The sequence below is a fragment of the Zosterops lateralis genome (assembly GCF_965231275.1).
Source record: "Zosterops lateralis genome assembly, chromosome: 1".
Lineage (NCBI taxonomy): Eukaryota > Metazoa > Chordata > Aves > Passeriformes > Zosteropidae > Zosterops > Zosterops lateralis.
Genome location: NC_139762.1, coordinates 35,778,629 through 35,797,491, shown reverse-complemented (window position 1 = coordinate 35,797,491; position 18,863 = coordinate 35,778,629). Strand labels below are relative to the sequence as shown.

Here is an 18,863-nt window from a genome sequence, read left to right as displayed (position 1 = left end):
AAAAATAAGATTGAGTCAGTGTCACTCCAGAAAATTTTGTCAGTGGAAAGTCATATACAGATCCTCAGTCTTCATGTTCTGTTTGATAATAAATTATTGATTTTGAAATAATAAAATAATTAAGCATGCTTGATTTTACATGTGATAGTAGTGATAGCATATTGGATAGTCACTAGTTAATGGACAAATATGAATGCAGGATAAGGTATACAGGGAGTTCACTGCAAAAAGACATTAATCTGCCATTACTTTTATAGAGGGAACAGCTTTTGCTAGCTAAGTTTCTGTAAAACATACATTTGAACTTACAGGGATACTAGCAAATGGATTCCTCACACAGTTATGGACAAAGGCCACACCTACTCATCTAGTTTTGCAAAACATGCTGAAAGGTTTTTTTTTTGTTATGGTTTAATTCCATCACCTCTTTCAAAAAAAAGAAAAAAGGAGAAGGGGAAGGGTACTTGTAAAGAGCTGACTAATTCGGAAATATATCAGAGATGGATTTTCCCATAGGATTTTAGAATTCTCTTGCAATTCTTCACTATAAGCAATAACTTCAGATGCTTAGTTGAGGAACAAAAAAGATCCCTTTAGCTGTTTATAAACTGAAAACATATTTGGCTGTATTTTGGCTAACATTTAAGCCAAAAAATGGCTGGTTTTCATTATTTCTGTTTTGTCTTTGCACGTTTATCAGGCATCGACTAAAACTTGAGTGCCTGTCACTTACAGTGTGATGGGGAAGTTAGGAAATGAAGCACCTTGAAGCACAGAGCAATTCAGAGTCCACATTTAGGGTATTACGTCAAGTGCATGCATTCTTTATTTCTCAAGACAAGGTGGACACAAGGAGGCACAGGATATGCTTTAGGTCACATTATGTTCTTATCTCACCTTCTGTTCTTCTTATTGCTTTTTGCTCATCAAAATTCTTCTTGCTTCCACCCCCTGCACAGACAGCCCGTGCTGCCATCATTGCCCAGTGCAGGTCCAGAGAAAAGTTTCAGTCAGAAGGCACTCCAGAGGGTCACCTTGTCCAACTTACTGCTCCAGCCAGGACTAAATGCAGTATCAGGGCAGGCTGCTGCGGGCTTTTTTTTAGACAAAGTGTGAAAATCTCCAGTAGCAAGAGACCAACTCCAGCCAGTTGCTGTGCCTTGCCACAGTCCTCCTGCTGGAACCTTACTTCCTTTATGTCTCATGGAATTTTCTCTAACTGAATCTTGAGCCTGTTGTCTTCTGTCTTTATGCTGCAAAGTGGGGCAGACCCTGTCTCCTCTGTAACTACCCTGTAAGTAGCTAAAGGCTGCAATTAGATCCCTTGGTAGCCATCTCTTCAGGGTAAATAAACCGAGTTCCCCCAGTCTCTGCCTCCATGGCAATTCTTTCTGTTCAGCCTAGGGAAGATATCCATAATGCCATCAGTCCACTGTCCAACTGATCCACCTTCCAGGAAGTCACTGCAGACTCACACAAGAACATGTGTGCAGTTTTGGGGTGCCCATTTGTTTGGATTTATTCAACAATCCAAGCAAATTTCACCCAAAACTGCCCCAGACTCTGGTTGGGTGCAAAAATGTTGTATTCTCCTCACAACAGAATATCTTTCTATGTCCTCTGGGGACTGTTTAGGTAAACCCTAATATTTGACTCTAAACCAATCAGTTAATTATTATATATAATGTTTGTCCTATTTGGTAATTCCTCTGCACGAGAAACATGCCAGTGCAGATGTGCTGCTGAAATTCAGTGCTCCTGTGCTCAGTGCTACACGGGGAAGCCACAGACATTTCCTCCACCCAGCTCAATCCAATCTACACTCCAAAGCATCCTGTTATTGGAGCATTCCATCTTTAAAACAAGTCTCCGCAAGATAAAGAACTGTCTATTAAGAGGGAAAAAAGAAAGAGGTATTAGAGTTGCAGCTGGCTGTGCTTTCAATCAAGGACTTGTCCTGGGCGAGACCAGGTGAGACCAAAGTTTAAAACTCTGGAATGTATCATGTGCAAATGCCAGAGTATTATTGCCTGTTTTATCATTTGCTACTTGCCACACTTTTTGGGAATTTGCCCAGAGAAACAAATCAGAATTAACAGAACCATTTAGAGGGGACACTGAATATCAAACAGTAAATGAAATGTACAAAGCTTTATCATCTTTCAGTGCACAGCAAGTAAAAAGCATTCTTTTTCAAGACCTTTCTTAAATAAAAAAAAAAGGTATCTGTCAACAAAATAAATCCCAATTTCTCTTGAAAAAAATCGTTGTCAAAAGCTCAAATTTTAATAATAACTGAGCCTCACTGGAAACTTTTCAATCAGCTGCATTTCGCTTTTCTTAGAAGACCTTTATAAATTCATGCTTTTCCAACTATCTCTATACGCTTTTTTCCTCTAACGTTCACTCTTTTTTTTGCATATTTTTACAAATATCGCTGGAAAGGTTTGTTACTTTTCTTGAAGTATACACTGCAGGTTTTTTCACAGGGCACTACAAAGCCTTGTCAATGAAAAACTGGCTTAATTAATTACTAAATACTAGAATATCTATTTTGAATTGCAGTAGCTGAGAAAAGTTCCATACAGCACAAAAATAGCAAGTAAAAAGCCAAACCAAACACTTAGTGATGCACAGAAATGTCCTGAATTTGATTTCTCTTCTTGAAGAAAAACTTTAAATGTGAGGGAGAGCTGAGAGGTGCTAATAGAGTGTCAATTTCAAAAAGAAAGAAACCATCAATCAAATTTATACACCAATATCACCACCTTTAAGTCATGCACCTAGAAATCTTATTCAGGTGATAAATTCTTTCTGGTATGATTGCTTAGGAATAGCAGAAGTTAATTTTGCCTTACAGTTTCAAAGATGGGGGAAAAACACACACTCACACACACACTCCCTACATGCACAAATAGGTGCACACATCTGTGTACCAATCTGCACTTTGTGCAACACGTCCCTCTGTCATACTAATGGCCACAGGAGATACTTGTAAACACTGGATTTCAATGGCAAGGAATCTGGTCATTCAGGCAAACTGTAAAATGAACCTTAATTTACTGTTTATATTGATTTTTCAGCCAATCTTTTTTCTACATGAGTTTCCTAAAAAACTCATTCATTCAAAGTATATCAGAAAACTGAAAAGTATTCACAGCAATGAGAATTCCTGCAGTTCTGTGATACAAGAGAAATAGAGCTCATGTCCTTAGTTGCAGCGAAAGAAAAGTTCATTTTGACCTGGAAACCAAATGATAACAAAGAATACAGTACTGGAACTTTTCTGACATGATACTGAGTTGCCTTAAACTGAGGTCAAGGAAGAATCTGGTCTAGCAATTTTTTTCTGTTCTGGTTTGTAAGATTTCATTTGAAAAAAACTATCTCATGTTAAATCTGACATATAAAATTACTGGTGCTGATGGGCTTTTCCAGTATGGTAAGACATTCAACTGACATTACTTTTGACAGAGCTTGTGAAAATGAACTACTACTACTATTATTATTATTATTATTATTTCTTCTGCTAATGGGCACAGATTTATTGATCTGTAGAAAACAGTGCCTATCTGAAGTATGTTGCCCATATTCTTTGTGGTCATAGAGCAGCACAACAGTTGCAGATATCTGCAGTAAAACTTTACATCTTGTTATTTACACTAATACACCTTGTACTTACATTAATATAGAACTTTAATATGTTTGACTAATGGCTGCAATTTTCAAAACATCCTGCAATGTTCTTGAATTAAAGATATGATGTAAAAATAAAGATCACCACAGAAATACAGCTTGTGCTGATCTGAGATACTACGATTCTCACTCTCGATTAGCAGTTTTTACCAAGAGAATGGCTAATTTTATTACAATGTGCAGAAATCTTTCAGTAAATTAAAAGCTGTATCTTTTCAATGGCGATACTCATTTTAGCACTGGAAGTTGATGCTACAAGGAAACATCAGGCCATAAAATAAAGAATGAAAGTGAGGATGGAATAAACAGTGTTGTGTTAAGTAAATGATACTTTCCTGGCCCTGTCAGGATTCAAAAGACATAAAAAGCAAAATGTGTGTCACTGGGACTGAAAAATAATTCACGCTGTTTGACAATACAGGCTTTAGAAACATGTTAGGAGGAAGCAGAGAGACAGCAAGTACCACAACACAAAAATTCCATGCCACGTTTAAAAACAAACACAAGCACCCACGTAGAAAGGAAATCACACATTAATAGAGATCCAAGGTTCATGAGTCTCTGGGATCACTATGGCTGAACAAGTAATTTTTCAAGAGGGCACATTCCAAAGCTAGAGATGTTGAAAAATACGTGGGTGCTCAAAGGACTGAAAAGAGGCTGAGTTCCACAGATTTTATCCCAAGCCCATCAACTCAGCTCTCCCATTCACAGCAATAAGCTTTGGATCAGGCTCAACATCCAAATGTAGTCTTCACTCACTAAAATTGGCTGGTCACACTGGAAACTGTTTGGGCAAGGTACCCCACCCATAAACAAAGCATTTGGGGAGAGTACGGTAGTAAGCAACAAATAATTTGTCTCTTTGCCAAGACTAGAGGTTTTGTCTCTTACTTGTTCACCCTCAGAGACAATAAAACAAGGGCTATAGTAAGGTAATATCTCTGAAGTGATCTAAGAAGGAATGCCACATGAATGACAAATAAGAGGATAAGGCTTACTTCAATTTTGAAGTCAAAGTGGAAGAAATGACTAAGCAACAGGGTACAGAGAGCCACTAGTAGATGGATGCAGTGTTTCCAACAGCTCTTTGCTCTGGGATCTTGTAAGTAGGAAGAAGAACAGAAAGGAAATACAAACCTGAATGTGGAAAGAGAGTTCCACTATGGAAACTGCCACATCATCTAGGTGGAAGACAAAGATATGCAAGTCCATTTGCAGGAGAAAGAGAGCATAAACACAGTTAAGTGGATATTAATGAACGCTAAACAAGGATGGCAAGCCTGCTCTGAACTTACAAATCACATCCGCATTAATACCAAATGAGTTCATTAAGATTAACATTATTATGATGAGTATCAAAGGGATTAAAAGAGATTATGGTAAATAAGAGAGTCAGATAGGAATGAGATGTAATTACCTTCCTATCTGGTTCATCTGTAGCTGCAGAGAAAGACCCAGCATTCGCTTCACACTGGAGGAACCTAACTCACATTTTGATCTGAAGTGTAATTTTCAGCAAAGCTGATCTCAACAGTTTGGGCAGAGCATGGCCCAGGCATGTGCAGGACGAACAAAAGAAGGGTGGAAAGGTGAGAGAACAGAGATGGGGAAGGGCACAGGAGGACACTTTGCCCTGGCACCCCCACACAAGTGCAGGAAACAATTTGGTCTTCCTGCCTGTTGGGTCCAAAACTTGACCAGCGGCCAGCCCTGCCACCACCTCTGTCCAACACCTGACCTGCTCTGATCCCAGCACACAGGACACCAGCTCTGAAAGTTTCACAGGGCTTCACAAACATCAACCAAGTCTTCCAGAAAGGTTCAAGGCAAAGGTCTCAAGTTAGAGCTACAAAAACTGAGGAATTCAGGAGCAGAGGGATCACATTCACTGCAATAAAAACAAGCTGTCTGATATTTACCTCTTGCTTTTGTACTGCAACAACAGAGCCAATTCTTTTGTGCATGCAGAGACCAGCTAAGGAGCACCAAATTATGGCTTGAAATCACACAGCTTACAGAGCAGATATTTTGCCAATGCACACATTCAGTAATGCAGGCGGAAATGTTACTTGGGATCTTGGTGGGGAAAATTTACTGGGACTCGTCCAGCCAGGCTCTGCTAGGAGCAGATTGCCTTTCTTCACAGGCCGACCACGCACAGTTGGCTCTCCAGTGCAAACATCACTCCCAAGCTCTGGTGTGTTTGGCCTCTGGTTTGTTTGACAGGTTACATGTGCTTCTGAATATATCTTCTGATGCTCATTTTCAGAACACTGTTAACATTTCTCTTGGCTGCTGTTTAAAAATTAGGTCCCTAGAGATATCATCCCTCAATAAGAAAATCCTCTTACCGAAAGACCTAGCTTCAAACATGTGGAACTTGACTGTCAGGGCTCTTGACCTTGAAGCTGCATGTCCACTGGCAAACCTGCACACTGGGTGCCAGCAACTAGCAGCAGAGGAATCCAAATAGGCATCTACTTTCCTTTTTTTGTTGTTGTCCAAAAAGAGCGTGCATTTCAAAAGCACCTGTCAAGCACAACCAGAGCTGTCTGACTCTCATCTGGACAGGTATATGGTTACACTTCATGAATTATACGTTTTGTTGCTTCAACAACCAGCATACATACATACACACACACCTATGTGTATATGCATATGGAATTCACAACAACAGCTTTTTGCAAGAAGTTTTACAATTGTTTTTCCTGTGGTGCTGTGTTGAAATCCATGAAGTGGCAGCAGTAAATTGTAACTTAGAGCTGCAGCGTATTTCTGGAAGTGCACATCTTTACACCCTCCACCTAACTTCACCGAGCATGAATCAGCAGGGTGGGTAATTTGTGAAAGTTTCAGCACACAGCAGGGTCTTCAGTCAGTCCACACTGTCCAGAGGACCAAGACCTTCTCTTTTGCTGCCCGTCCAGACAGGTGACATGTTAATAGCTGGTACCAGACAAGTGAGACTCTGAACCCCTGTGGAATGCAATCTGATACCCAAAGACTTTCAGGCCACACTGCACAGCATATTTTACATGTGTTTTTATAAAAGAAGTAGCCAGGGATGCATTTCTGCAGAGGAAAGATTAAGTGTGACAGTCTGTTATCCTCTGCCCAGCATCTTGCCAATATGGCTAGACACTATCCTAGGACAACACTGACGAACTTTTCCTGAAAAAAAGTCTCTGGCCAGAAAAGACAGGAAGGGAAAGAGTGAAGACAAGTCCATCCCAACATCTAAAGCGGGCGGGCAAAGGGAAGAATCTACTATGCTTTACTGCTTTACTCTGATGGTCTGTGGAGCTGCACTTCCCAACATTTCTAGGAGAAAGTATGAGTCAGAAATCCTACGGGAACTCCTGCAGCAGCTCCCTCCTCAACCCACACCTCCTCAACAGAGCACTGCGCAATCCAGTCCATATGGTATATCTGCACTGCAACGTGGGCCAGGGCCGGGTGCGGCCGAGCCTGGGCTCTCAAATGATAAAGCTTTGGCCTCTGAGCAATTGCCTGTGCTTGAGCAGTGGACTGAGGAGCTTGAAAATCTGGGCACTTAGGGAAAATCTGTGAATAAAGTGCAGGAACATAACAGGTCGACATAAGATGGCTTTGCAGAGGGCTACCAGGGAAGGGGAGGCAGGAGCTGGCCACAGCTCTTGTCTTGTTCAGAAAGAGAGGGGGAGGTTTTGCCACCAACCACAGAATAACACTGTTTGCTATTTTGCTCGGTCAGTCCCCAATACAGGTTGTTTAAAAAGAAAAAAAATAAAATCACTAAACCCTCCAAAGCATGTTTAAGGCTGTCTAGTTAACCAAACAAATCTGTAGTCCACTGCAATTCCAGTGGGTACCAATACAGTGCTTCCCTGAGAGACAAAAATTCCCTTTGAAAGAGGCACTTCTGAGAGTCATACCTTAAGAGCAGACAGCTCTTGACACAGAAACCTGATGCAGAGCTCTGCCGAGCAGAACGGGTATCCTCAGGACACCAACACACACCTGATAGCTCCCATTCATCCCACACCTAAACATAGCCAGTGGAGCACGGGCACAGTGTTAAACTGTGGCCCACCCTAAGGGCAAAGCAATCACAGGGAACTCGGGGAAGAGGTACCTTTCCTCACTCCACACCAGACCTAGAGACTGTTAGCTCTGGAAAAAAGACTAAAAGGTCTGTAGGGAGACTGACAGACTTAGTAAGACAAGCACAGTGCTCAGTCCTGCAAAGGAAATCCATTTAGGCAGGTGCCCCAAGGCCCTGGCAGCCCTAGAGAGCAGGACAGTGACAGGAGGGGATCTGCTGTGCAGGGTCGGGACCTGCGTGGTCCCAGCAAAGGCAAGACAGCCCGGGGTAAGCTGAGCATCACAACACTGCTGATAAGTGTCAGGGATGAAAAGCTGAGGCTCGTTGAGATGAGCTCTGCAAACTGGCTCCCTCAAACGCTTTATTTTCTACAGCGGATTTCCAACAGTAGAAGCTTTTACTCGCTCTGCTAGGCAGAGCTTTCTTCAAACAGTTTCAAATTCGCCAGCCACGCTCGAAGAACCACCCCTTTTTGCCTTTCTCTTTTCTTTTTTGCTCTCTCCGGGCTTTTCGTGAAAGAGACATCCAGTTTCGGGCCATTTAAAAAAATATCAAAAAAAAAAAAAAAAAACACGGTGGAAAATAATTCGCAGCTGTGATAATATCACATTTTTTAAAATACCGTAATATAGTTTTACTTTTAATAATAAAAGATAAAAAAGGGGAGTCTGTGAATAATTAGAGAGTGCAGTCTGAAGCCAGTTACAGTCACTGCAATTGATAATAAACTTAAAGCCCCTTGACAGCAGGTAAATGCTTTGCAACCCTGACCCCCTTCCTCTCACATTACTTAACAACCCTGCAGTTCCAGCATTACATCACCGTCCAAGCCATTGGTTCCCGCATTTTAACTCTCTCCCTGTCTCCTCCGATTAGGAACAACATAATGATGGAAGGAGGGGGACACCGAACCACAACAAACTACCAAACTTCTCTCAAGTTTGCTGCGCTCCTTGTTTGGGTTTGCTTTGGTCGAAAAAACAGCTTCTGCTCCTAAGAGCTGAGGTTACACGCACCAGAAAACAAACTCTGTAGAAGTGGAAAAGAGTGGGAAAGGGGGACTCGGGAGGGAAGGAGGAGAGGAGGAGAAGGAAGGCGAGGAGGGGGGGAAACTATATAGAAATCAGAAAAGGAAAAGAAAATTAAAAACAAACCTCATGGACATCACTGAGCCTGAATTCCCTGCTGAGGTGCAGAACATGAGAGCCCTGGAATGAGTGTATGTAGAACTTGAGCCAAAGCTTAACTAGCCCGAGTGAGTCATATCCTTCCCATTTGATTCCCGTCCAAGCGATGATGTAATGCCCTGGCCCTCTCCCTCGCTCCCGCTCGCTGCACTACCTCCCTCCTCCCCTTTTCTCCTTTTTAGCTCAGTGCTGGTGAAGTCACCATTTAAATCTGGCAGCGCTGAAGCAAAAACTTCAATGTAACCAAAACAGCCCCAGGCCAAGTTCCAGACGTACTGAGACTCGGTGGTGCAATTGCCATTGGAAACGAGTAAACAGAGAAAGAAACAGTGCTGCCTGTGAAGGGCCGGCGCAGCTGCCTGCCGGAGCGCAGGAAAACCCTGGGACCGGGGACGGGGCTGACAGCAGTGCCCGGGGATCGCCACAAGTGCCCGCATCGCTCCCCAGCGCCCGCACGGGCCGCGCTTCGGGAAGATCCGGCCACTGGAAGAGGAGGGAGATGGAGCCTGAGCTGGGGAGGGCAGCGGAGGAGCCGGGGAGCAGCGGGGTGTGTGTGGGTCTGGGAGATGGAGAGCGCTGCTTTGGAGGTTATGCCTTAGACCGGGGTTTCTCTGCCTCGGCAGAGCACAGCTGGAACTGAGCCCCAGGGTTTTGATGGAAAACGACGGGGCCGCTTCTTGCACCGTATGCAAACACGCAGGTGGTGCGAGGCACCTTCTTTCCCCACAACGGAAAAAAGTACCAGAAAAGCCGTACAGCACAGCAAACTTCAAACTAACTCATTGCTGTGCTGCTCTTACTGCCTTTCCAGCGTTTCTCTCACAAGTCTGGTTTCTGTATCATAGAGAATGTTTCTAAATGGAGCCTATGATAAACTTTCACGCACACGAGGATAAGCTATTGTGGTGCAAAGTGCTCTGTCTCCTCAAAGTGCTCCTGATGTTAAATGCTACAGCGGCTGTGGCTGAAATACCTCCCATGTCCTCCCCCACAGAGGGCTTTCTCACTGTTCATCACTCCCCATCGATTGCACTCAGTGCTGTACCAAGCAGTTGGTCCACAAAAGAATGCAAAACCTATGTCGTCGTTATCATCATCATCATCATCATCATCAATGAAAATGCCTAAGCACACATAGCATCCCTGAGCAATTCAAAGACTAATAGTTTCAACATCAAACTGTATTAATGGCATGTGAAACACCGTAGAGGTATTTAAAAGTGTCTCCTTTCTTTATAGATCTAGAATTTTTTCACAAAGCCACTTCACACCTTGTATGTCTGAGTGAAACTCAGTTTTCCAACACTCAGTGAATGCACTTATGCCGCTCAAATTTAGAAAACGGTAGGAAAACAGCAAAGTCAGTGTGCTTCCTTTTTTTTCCTTACTGTGAGGCAAGTTTATGGAAAACCAATTTCTATTGCCTAGTAGCATTTTACCACACTGGGGTTTTTTTGGGGTGGGTTCTTTAATTGATCACAGCAGCAGTGCAACAGAGATTGTTGTATAGTACCAAAGTCTCCTCCTGAGAATACTCTTATGGTTTTAAATTATCTTTAGAATATATTTCTATGGATCAACACTATTAGTTTCTGTCACAGTTTGATCTTGAATTCAAGTAGATTCAGTCATGAATTCAAATGATTTTTTAAGACATATATGATTTTTACAGACAGAACGAGAGGAGGAGAACTAAGGGTTTGCCCTATTTCAATTAAAAAAACACAGCTCTCCACAGCAACCTGACCTGCTGGATGACATCCTCAATTGATACTGGTGCTGCAGCCACTCAGAGTGACACCTTTATCAAGCAAGGCAGCTCTGAATTAGAGGTGATCAGCCATAATTATTACTGGCGCCACTGAAGCCTGTGGCTTGACAGCATCAGATGTGGTTGTTATAAAGTTTGGTCCATTGTGTCAATGGCCTGTATAACTCATTTATGTCTGAATTACCAGCTATTGATTTTTTGTCTTCTGTCATGTAATAAAATAAAAGTTAGATCATTCCTAAAGCCCTCTTTTAATTCCAGCCTTGCTGGATTTTTTAAGCTTATCCCACTTCTCCCTCTCTATTTAAAAAAATGAAACTTCCACCCATTTTTCCGTACGTGTCTAAGAGGTCATCTTCCCACCTTCCTTCTTTTTATTTTGTCTTCTTACATTTACACTGCTGGATGACATAGCTTCTGTTCATTCAGTTAACTACTAATATTGCTGTAAACTTTGTCATGGGCCCAGGACAGATCTCTGGCTCAGAACAGAATGGGAACGCAGCTACAACTGAGGCACAGTTTTAAATCCCCTGGTCCAGCTTTGCAAAGAAGGAAGCTGCCACCTAAAGAGATAAAGGATTACCCTGAGCAACTCAAATTGCCATGGGGCTGCTTGTGCACATACATCCATTCCTGCACTCTTTGGGCCTCTTCTCACTCTTCTGAAAAACCCACACTTCTACCACCATAGATATTTAAAGCAAAATGCAACCAAAGAGATGATGAAGGAGGTGCAGGGTAGTTCATTGTCCTCTTGAGGCTTTGAGAACTTGCTTGGTAAGTCTTCTCTTTCCAAAAGAAAATTTTGTTCACCAGAAGCAATAGCAGATCCATTGCCCATCTTAACCGTAAGATCACAGGAGTGATTCTGTGTGTATGGCAAATGGCCCTTCTAATTATTATTACTTTCATAGACACAAACTCAGAAGAATTAAACTGCTTTCAAAACAATGTCTTATACAAGATATTTCCAGGAGTAAGAGCATTTTCTGAAATGAACAAGAACGATCAAAGCAGTCTGAATCGCATTTCTAAATTACACATTTACACTGAAGTCCTATTTCAAGAAATAGACTGTTTTAAAACAGACATCATGCTCAAAAGGAGTTAAAAACTTATTTGTTCTTGCTGATGGGAAAACAAGCAAAAAGTTCTTTCTAGGCAGGTATTTCCAAAGCCTATTGATTTTTTCTTCCCCCTAACAGGAAACACTGTTTTCCCCTTTTCCTTCCTGTGACAAACCAGTTAATGATAAAGCATGTCCTGTGCTCAAAGGAAATTCCACTTGAATGCAAGAGCTCCCTCTTTATCTGTTTACTTGTCTGTCTTTTCATTCTCCCCCCATTCCAACCCCAGCCCTAAATTTCCATGTTCATCAAGAATAGGCCTGTTGTGATGAGAGTTATGGGATGTTTTAATTCTAATGGGAGCCTTCCTCAAACTAGGGCCCTGGCCAGGACAGTTATGACTCCAGCTTAGCTGTCTAGTTCAGGAATTCTTGCAACACCCTCCCTGCAGAATGTTTCATCCTTGGGGAAAGGGTGGTGGGGCACACCACAGATGTTTGGTGTAACTGAAACTTGACAAAAATCACTGCTTCTGCTGTAAGTTTCCAGTCTCAACAACCAGAAAGCTCTGACTTTTAAGAGCCCAAACGTCAGAGTGCCCTGGGTTTATCCCAAATGCGTATTGTAAAAAGGAACTGGGTGTACTGCAGTTGAGATTGTGGATGGACAAATTACAGGTCCTACACACATTTTAGGTGAGTGTGTCTCATTCAGCCCTTGGGACTGACTTTTTCCTATGTCAATCAGTGGCCCAAAGCATCAGCAAAGACCCTGTAGATAAAAGCAGAATAACCTGATTATTTTTTTCTTCCACTGCTTGGCACTTAAAGAGGCTTGATTAAGAAAATATTCTGTAATAATGGTCCTGCACTCAGGAAAGTCTCATTTTCGTTCTGACATTATTTTTCATTTCTAACCCAAGAGCCTTACAGTCCCTGTGGAATTAAAGAGGCCAGATAATTTCAGGGTTAAATAAGCTTTAATGACTATCACATGTATGGAACCTTAAACCCAGTATTAAAAATTATTTTTTTAAAAGTGGCATCTCTTCCTTTTTTAATTTAAAATAACCATCCAGGTGGTTTCCTAAGGATTTCTTTGCAAATTGCTTCCAGTGAACCTTTTCAGTCACAGACCACTGCAAACCCATGTGGTGGTATTCAGCATTTAGTTCAACTTGGGTGTCCCATGTTTTTGTAGTGGACAGAGGAATAGTCTGCAAAAATGTCTGCACAAGGGAGGCTATCTGGGCAGGCTAGCTGTCACTAGCAAGGACATAAAAATATAAATATTCACAATTTCAGAAGAAACAAAAGGAAAGCTGTGCTAAGAGTGGATTCTTCTAGTTACTTGTAAGAAAATGGGGTATGTTTTCCCAAGTCCCTTTGGTTCTTCAGAAAAAGACATTCTTTGTTTAAGAAGACTCAGATCAAAGTGTTCAGCATTGAGCTGTATCAAAGGTTTTCCTATGAACTCTCCAAATTGTAATGAAATAAAATATCTGGAAATATCCTTTGCAAGAACTGCCCCAGATTTATTGAACATAAGCACTTCAAGACATTGGATTGGACAAAGTCTAAATGAAACCTGGAGCAAAGATCTCCCACTCTCACACACATGCTAAACTAGAAAACTCTTGCTGAAAATATTTAGGGAAGAGCTGCCAAAGTTTGGGTTCAATTTCTCTGGAGACAGAAATGTGCAATGGGTGTGATGGCCAGTAGGCTTCCCCAAAACATTTTGGCAATGAATCTTCAAGAATGATCTCAAGAAAAACTTTCCCATTAACTGTTCTAAGCACATTCAAGACACTTGGGATCATGGGGGGGTTTGTGTTGGGAACATTCAGGTGCTAGGGAGTAGGATAGGTGACTTACTTTATGCTTGCCAAATAGCCATGGGCCAGTGGCAAGTGGCTGACCTGGAAGTGAAGAACTACGTATGCATTTACATATCACCGAGTCACACAGTGTGAGCAGCCTCCTCTTTTACTGAAGCTCTAAACTGCAAATACCCAAGACAAATGATGTAGCAATTTATGCAAAATAATTAACAGCATTTTGCATTTCGGTAGAACCTTCTACCCTGAAGGATCCCGAAGCATCTTCTAGGGCAGCCATTGAAAGACGTGGTGCAATTACCCCCTAACATAGATCACAGCCACCCAGCTGATGGCATAGGAGTTCAGAGGGGAGATTTTGACTCAGGACAGAAGCAAACAGCTGCAGTTAGGTAAAAAAATCATGTAACCTTTAATATTCATGCATAATGAATAGGAGGTTCCTTACCCCACTGTAATTCTAATTACTCTAACAGATAATTTGTGTGTGCTGGTCAAAATGTGGAGCCATTGCTCTTTTTAGAATTGTTCAGAGAAGCTTTGCCATACACTACACTAAATATCTTGACCCTAGATCCCTAATATCTTAATCTTTAGTCAAAACTCTTCAGGCTTTGTCTTGGACACAGTGAAAACTTTATCACACATAGCTGCATCTCAAAGATTGTAACAGGAAAAAGGATCTGGTATTGATGCTCTTTCCTCATTTTACTTCTAGAAGACAGAAAAGTAAGCTGAAATAGCAAAATTTGGATTAAAAGAGCAAACCTATATGCTGTAATTAAAAATATGTGCTCTGAAGTACAATATGGTAAGCACTGATAAATAAACATTACAGCTCTAAAACAAGTTTTAGCACTGAACCAAATTTCATTCTTCTCCTAAACTGTCTTCTCCATGCATTTTTGTAAGCTCTCATCTTTATTTTTCAGCATGATAAGCAATAATTAATGTTCTAATGAAACTTTTTTTTTAGAATAGGCAAGTGTCTGGAACTCAGTTCCAGCTGGAAAAGGAGAGTGCTCGGACTCAGATCAACCTCATTACAGCAGGACAAATTCATACTGCTATTTGATAAAAACATACACAAGAAAACTTGTTTTTAAAGATCCACCCTCTTTTGTTAGCAATCCAGCTGATAGTACAGTATTTCCTCCTTGAAAATGAACAGCTATAACAGTACACTAGAAAATTTCTTTGGACTCTTGCTCAACAAACTGACTTAAGCTTTGGAGTTCCATGAGTTACAAGTAGCCAAGTAATTCTGTTGGTCCTAGTTCATCCTTACACACAGGCTTTACAGCATTCAATCACTATCAGGATGATTAAAATTCATGATACAGGAGATACCATTTTCAACTTGGCTTTATCCAAGAATCTGAAATTAACTTATATCCAGAATCTTGACACCTAAATGCCAGCCTCTTCTTGTGCAAATTAGAAGTTTTTAATGTTTCTTAAAAATCACACAGCTCTGAAGCACAGAAACTGAGATGCAGGCACAGCCCAGGCCCAGCTTGTTTGCAGTGACTTTCATTGAATCATAATGTGATGTAAAGTTTCCAGTGTCATAATTCAGCCATAAGAATTAAAACTCTGTAGTTGATAATATTAAGCTATTACATGACTAGATATTTTAAAATTGATGTATCTTCCTTTTTTTTTTTTTCCTTTTTTTTAATTGGAGTTAACCAGGAAATCCCATTTCAGTTTCCTTCATAGGAACTTCTCCAGCCACAGAATCATTATCTGATAGATCCTTTCTGAAATCAAGTGAGGTCCACCTTTACCTACTTAGTTTTAGGATTTACATGCTTGTTTAGTCTTCCAATGCCTTTCTTCTGAAAAAGTATGGTTATCTATTAACTCCAAACATATTAAAACCAAACAGATCTCTTGCAGACATTCAGATAAATCCTTTCAGGACTGACTGGAAAGCATCAGAGTTACACCACTAGTTTTACTGTGATGATACATGAAAGAGAAACAATCTCTAACTTCACTTTCACATTCTATGGTGCAGGATGCTGCTTTAGTTTCAACATCAGTTTCTAGGAATCAAAACATACAGCTTTCCCATTCTTGCATAAAAAAACCCCAAACAAATTCTGGAATAAAAAAGTATCTGTACAAAACACGCATGTACTGTGAAGTACATAGTGCGTACATACACGTTCCACACAAACTGTTTCTATTAGATTGACACAGTTTTCTGCTTGGATATCCTCTAGCACTAGCTTGTGCCTGCTGCTGTATGAACCCAAATGGTTCTGTTTGTCCCTAGTGACTGCAGCCCATACAAATGACGCCCTCCTGTAAATTCTGTATTGGAAAAAGTGCACCACGTTGAAAATTAATCCACAGCTCAATTTAAAGAAAAAACATACAACAAACAAACTACACTTTAAACTTGTTTAAAAGGAAAAATATATTTATTATGGAAACAGGATAAACAGATTAAAACAATGATGACTAACTCATCTGAGAACCTGCAGAGTTCATTCACAGCCCAAAACCTAATGTAAGTGAACATTTTTGTGACTATAACTGAATAGATTTAATCCAAGAGAAGCAGCCCTTAAGTCAGTTTCTCCTGTTATCTGGGATTTGTCCTGTCAGTTTTTAACCTTCCAAACCCTTAGCCTTTATTCTTTCTCTCTTGTCTGCCCAAAACTTTCCCTTTCTTTCCTCCTTCCAAGTAGCATGAATTTAATTTCTTAGTATGTAGAATTTTTCTACTGTCTTCATTCTTTATGTTCAAGCTTTTGTGTGTTAATTATTCTGCATGGAATGCCAACTTGAATTTAGCCTGAAAACACTTCAGGGCTTATATATTCTTGTAATTGCTTCATAACCGGAACATATGTCTCACCACCCTGCACGTCAATAGTTGCAACATCATTTTCTCTGGCTTTTACCAGTGTAATTGTACCTCTTTCATATATGCCCAAACTTCTGCTGCAAGGACCTTTTTCCCAGCCCTTTCTGCTGAACATGTCAACCCTCTCTTAATCACCTAAGTTCTCCTCCTGCAACCTTCCCCCACCTTCCCTAGCATGTTGTCATCAATATTAAAAGTTAGCTGCAGATCAATCCACCATGCCATCTAATACTTCCCATTCCCTCTGGAAAGCCATCTTCCTGACGCAGTGTTATTTACAAGTACTAGTTCCTAGGAAATGAGCAGATCATCACAGAAGCTTGCTGCCACTCCATGACTACTTACCTCAATCCATGAGCCCTCCTCCTACACAGACATTTCCAGATGATGAGCTCCCAGCTTCTTCTTCAGCTTCTAGAAATTTTTATTAGTCCCCCCAGGCACAGCCTTGCATTTTTTAATACTGAATTTCATTCCATTGCCATTACTTCAGTACTCAAAAGCTCATCCATGTTTTTTGGGTTGGTTTTTCTTTTTTGTTTTCTTTTGTATGATATCCAGACCTGTCTCGGTATTGCCAATGTCTCCAAAGCCTGCGTCACCAGCAGGACTTGATATACTTTCACTACCATCATTAATGATAACATAACACTAAACCAGGACTATCCTGGACACTGTGTAGCTCCCCAAGCAGCCTCCACTCACCTGGCCCTTTCCCTTTCAACACCACACAGTTCTCTCCCCTCAAGCAAACCTCAGTTTAAAAGCACATTGAGTGAAACCTACCTGTCCTATTTCCTAGGACAGACTCTTCCACATTAGCTGCAGCTGTTGAGCAGCCTGCAGCTGTCAGCAACTTTTACTGAGTGGGAATTCGTCAGAGTGAATAACAGTGCAGGACAAACTCTATTTACAGGTTCACTCTCAGCCCTGCCTGAAATTTCTTTTGGCTGACAGAGTGCAATAAGCAACTTTTTGTAAAAATTTAAAGAGGAAAAATGTTTTAATTACAATGGAGTTAAGTAGTTGCATTAATACTACTAGAATATTTAAGCAGTATTTCAGATGTCTGCTGGCACTCAGCATGTTTTAGAGAGGAATTTTACATCTGTGCTCCATAGACTTGAGAAGCTGCCTGCACTGCGTCCCATTTTGCTCCAGTTATGCTTGTTATGAGGCAGTGTCATTATGTACAATTTTTAGTGTTCCTAAAAGGGATTTCAGTAATGTCACAGGAAAAAAATGGATGGTTTGTTTACTTGATTAATGTCGTGATCTGTGATTACAAATCTGTCTACTGTTGCTTTCACAGGAAATTATTTCAAGAACTTCACTTCTGGGTGTTGCTTAACATCCAGCACTGACTCCACTATAAACTCATACACATGATTTATCTGGTGGCCAGCATGTGTGGGAGGAAAGATCTAGGAGTCTGACAAAACTCTTCACTCCCTCTAACTTTTAGGCCATCAGATGTAGAAATCTAAATTATTACACTCCTAAGCCTGTTTGTAAATCCTCAGCCAACGCAAACAATTAATATTGAGCTAAGTGGGTGCAAAATGAAAGTGATTAGGCACATCTTTTTTAAAAAAAATTACATGCATATATTTTACTAGCTTTAAATGTTAAACCAGCTGATTACATCATACCAACACAGTAAAAATTGCTCCAAGGTAACCTAGGAAACTGTTTTTACTAAATAACAACTGAGTCCCTTCATTTAATCTCAATTCACACAGCACAGAAGTGGAGCTGAGTCTCCCTTCGCAGCGATCTCATGCCGTTTGCTCGGACCGGCTGGGATGCTCTTGCTGTCGGTTCATAGGGCAAAGCTCTCTGGAGACTGCAGCAAGGCTCTCTCAGATGAGGGGCCCTTGTCTGCTGGATGTGCTATTCTTGGTGGCTTGCCAGCAGCCCCAAATTTGGCAAGGTTCAGAGCACAAGCTACAGTCTGGTTGCTTGATTATCATGGATGTTATTATTTTTATTGGTCAGTTAATATGTCTTCACTTTCTCGTGTTTTTATTTTGCTTTGATTATCTGTGTTAGCTATTCTGTGTCTCCAGCCTAAAGAAACATAAAGATGAGCAGCCCTCACAGTCCTCACCTAACTTTTATCCAGGACAGCTTATAAGATTCTTGATCCCCTATATTTTGGAGTCAATTCAGAAAATCTCTATTCAGTTGCATCTCATTCCTTAGCTGGTCAGCATTTCCATAGTGCTCAAACAAAAACATATTAAGTACTTGCAAGTACTGTAAAAGAAATGCAAGCTGCAGCTACCCAAAAGCAGCTCCAAGGATTGAGTCAATTGAGAACCAATTGGG

The 18,863-nt window shown here is 41.0% G+C and overlaps 1 protein-coding gene across 2 annotated transcripts in view; it reads right to left on the bottom strand.

Annotated features, from left to right (window-relative positions):
- Positions 1 to 18,863, bottom strand: part of CREB5 (cAMP responsive element binding protein 5) — a gene marked incomplete at its 3' end in the record, with an annotated part of 207,744 nt that overhangs the window by 87,606 nt on the left and 101,275 nt on the right. The window contains exon 1 of one of the 2 annotated variants that reach the window (XM_083866144.1): positions 8,938 to 9,123. The exons of the other annotated variant lie outside the window; for it this stretch is intronic. Coding sequence (XP_083722270.1) covers positions 8,938 to 8,984 — 47 coding nt within the window. The 5' untranslated portion in view covers positions 8,985 to 9,123. Of the gene's footprint in view, positions 1 to 8,937; positions 9,124 to 18,863 lie in introns of those variants that run through there. 2 annotated transcript variants of the gene reach the window in all.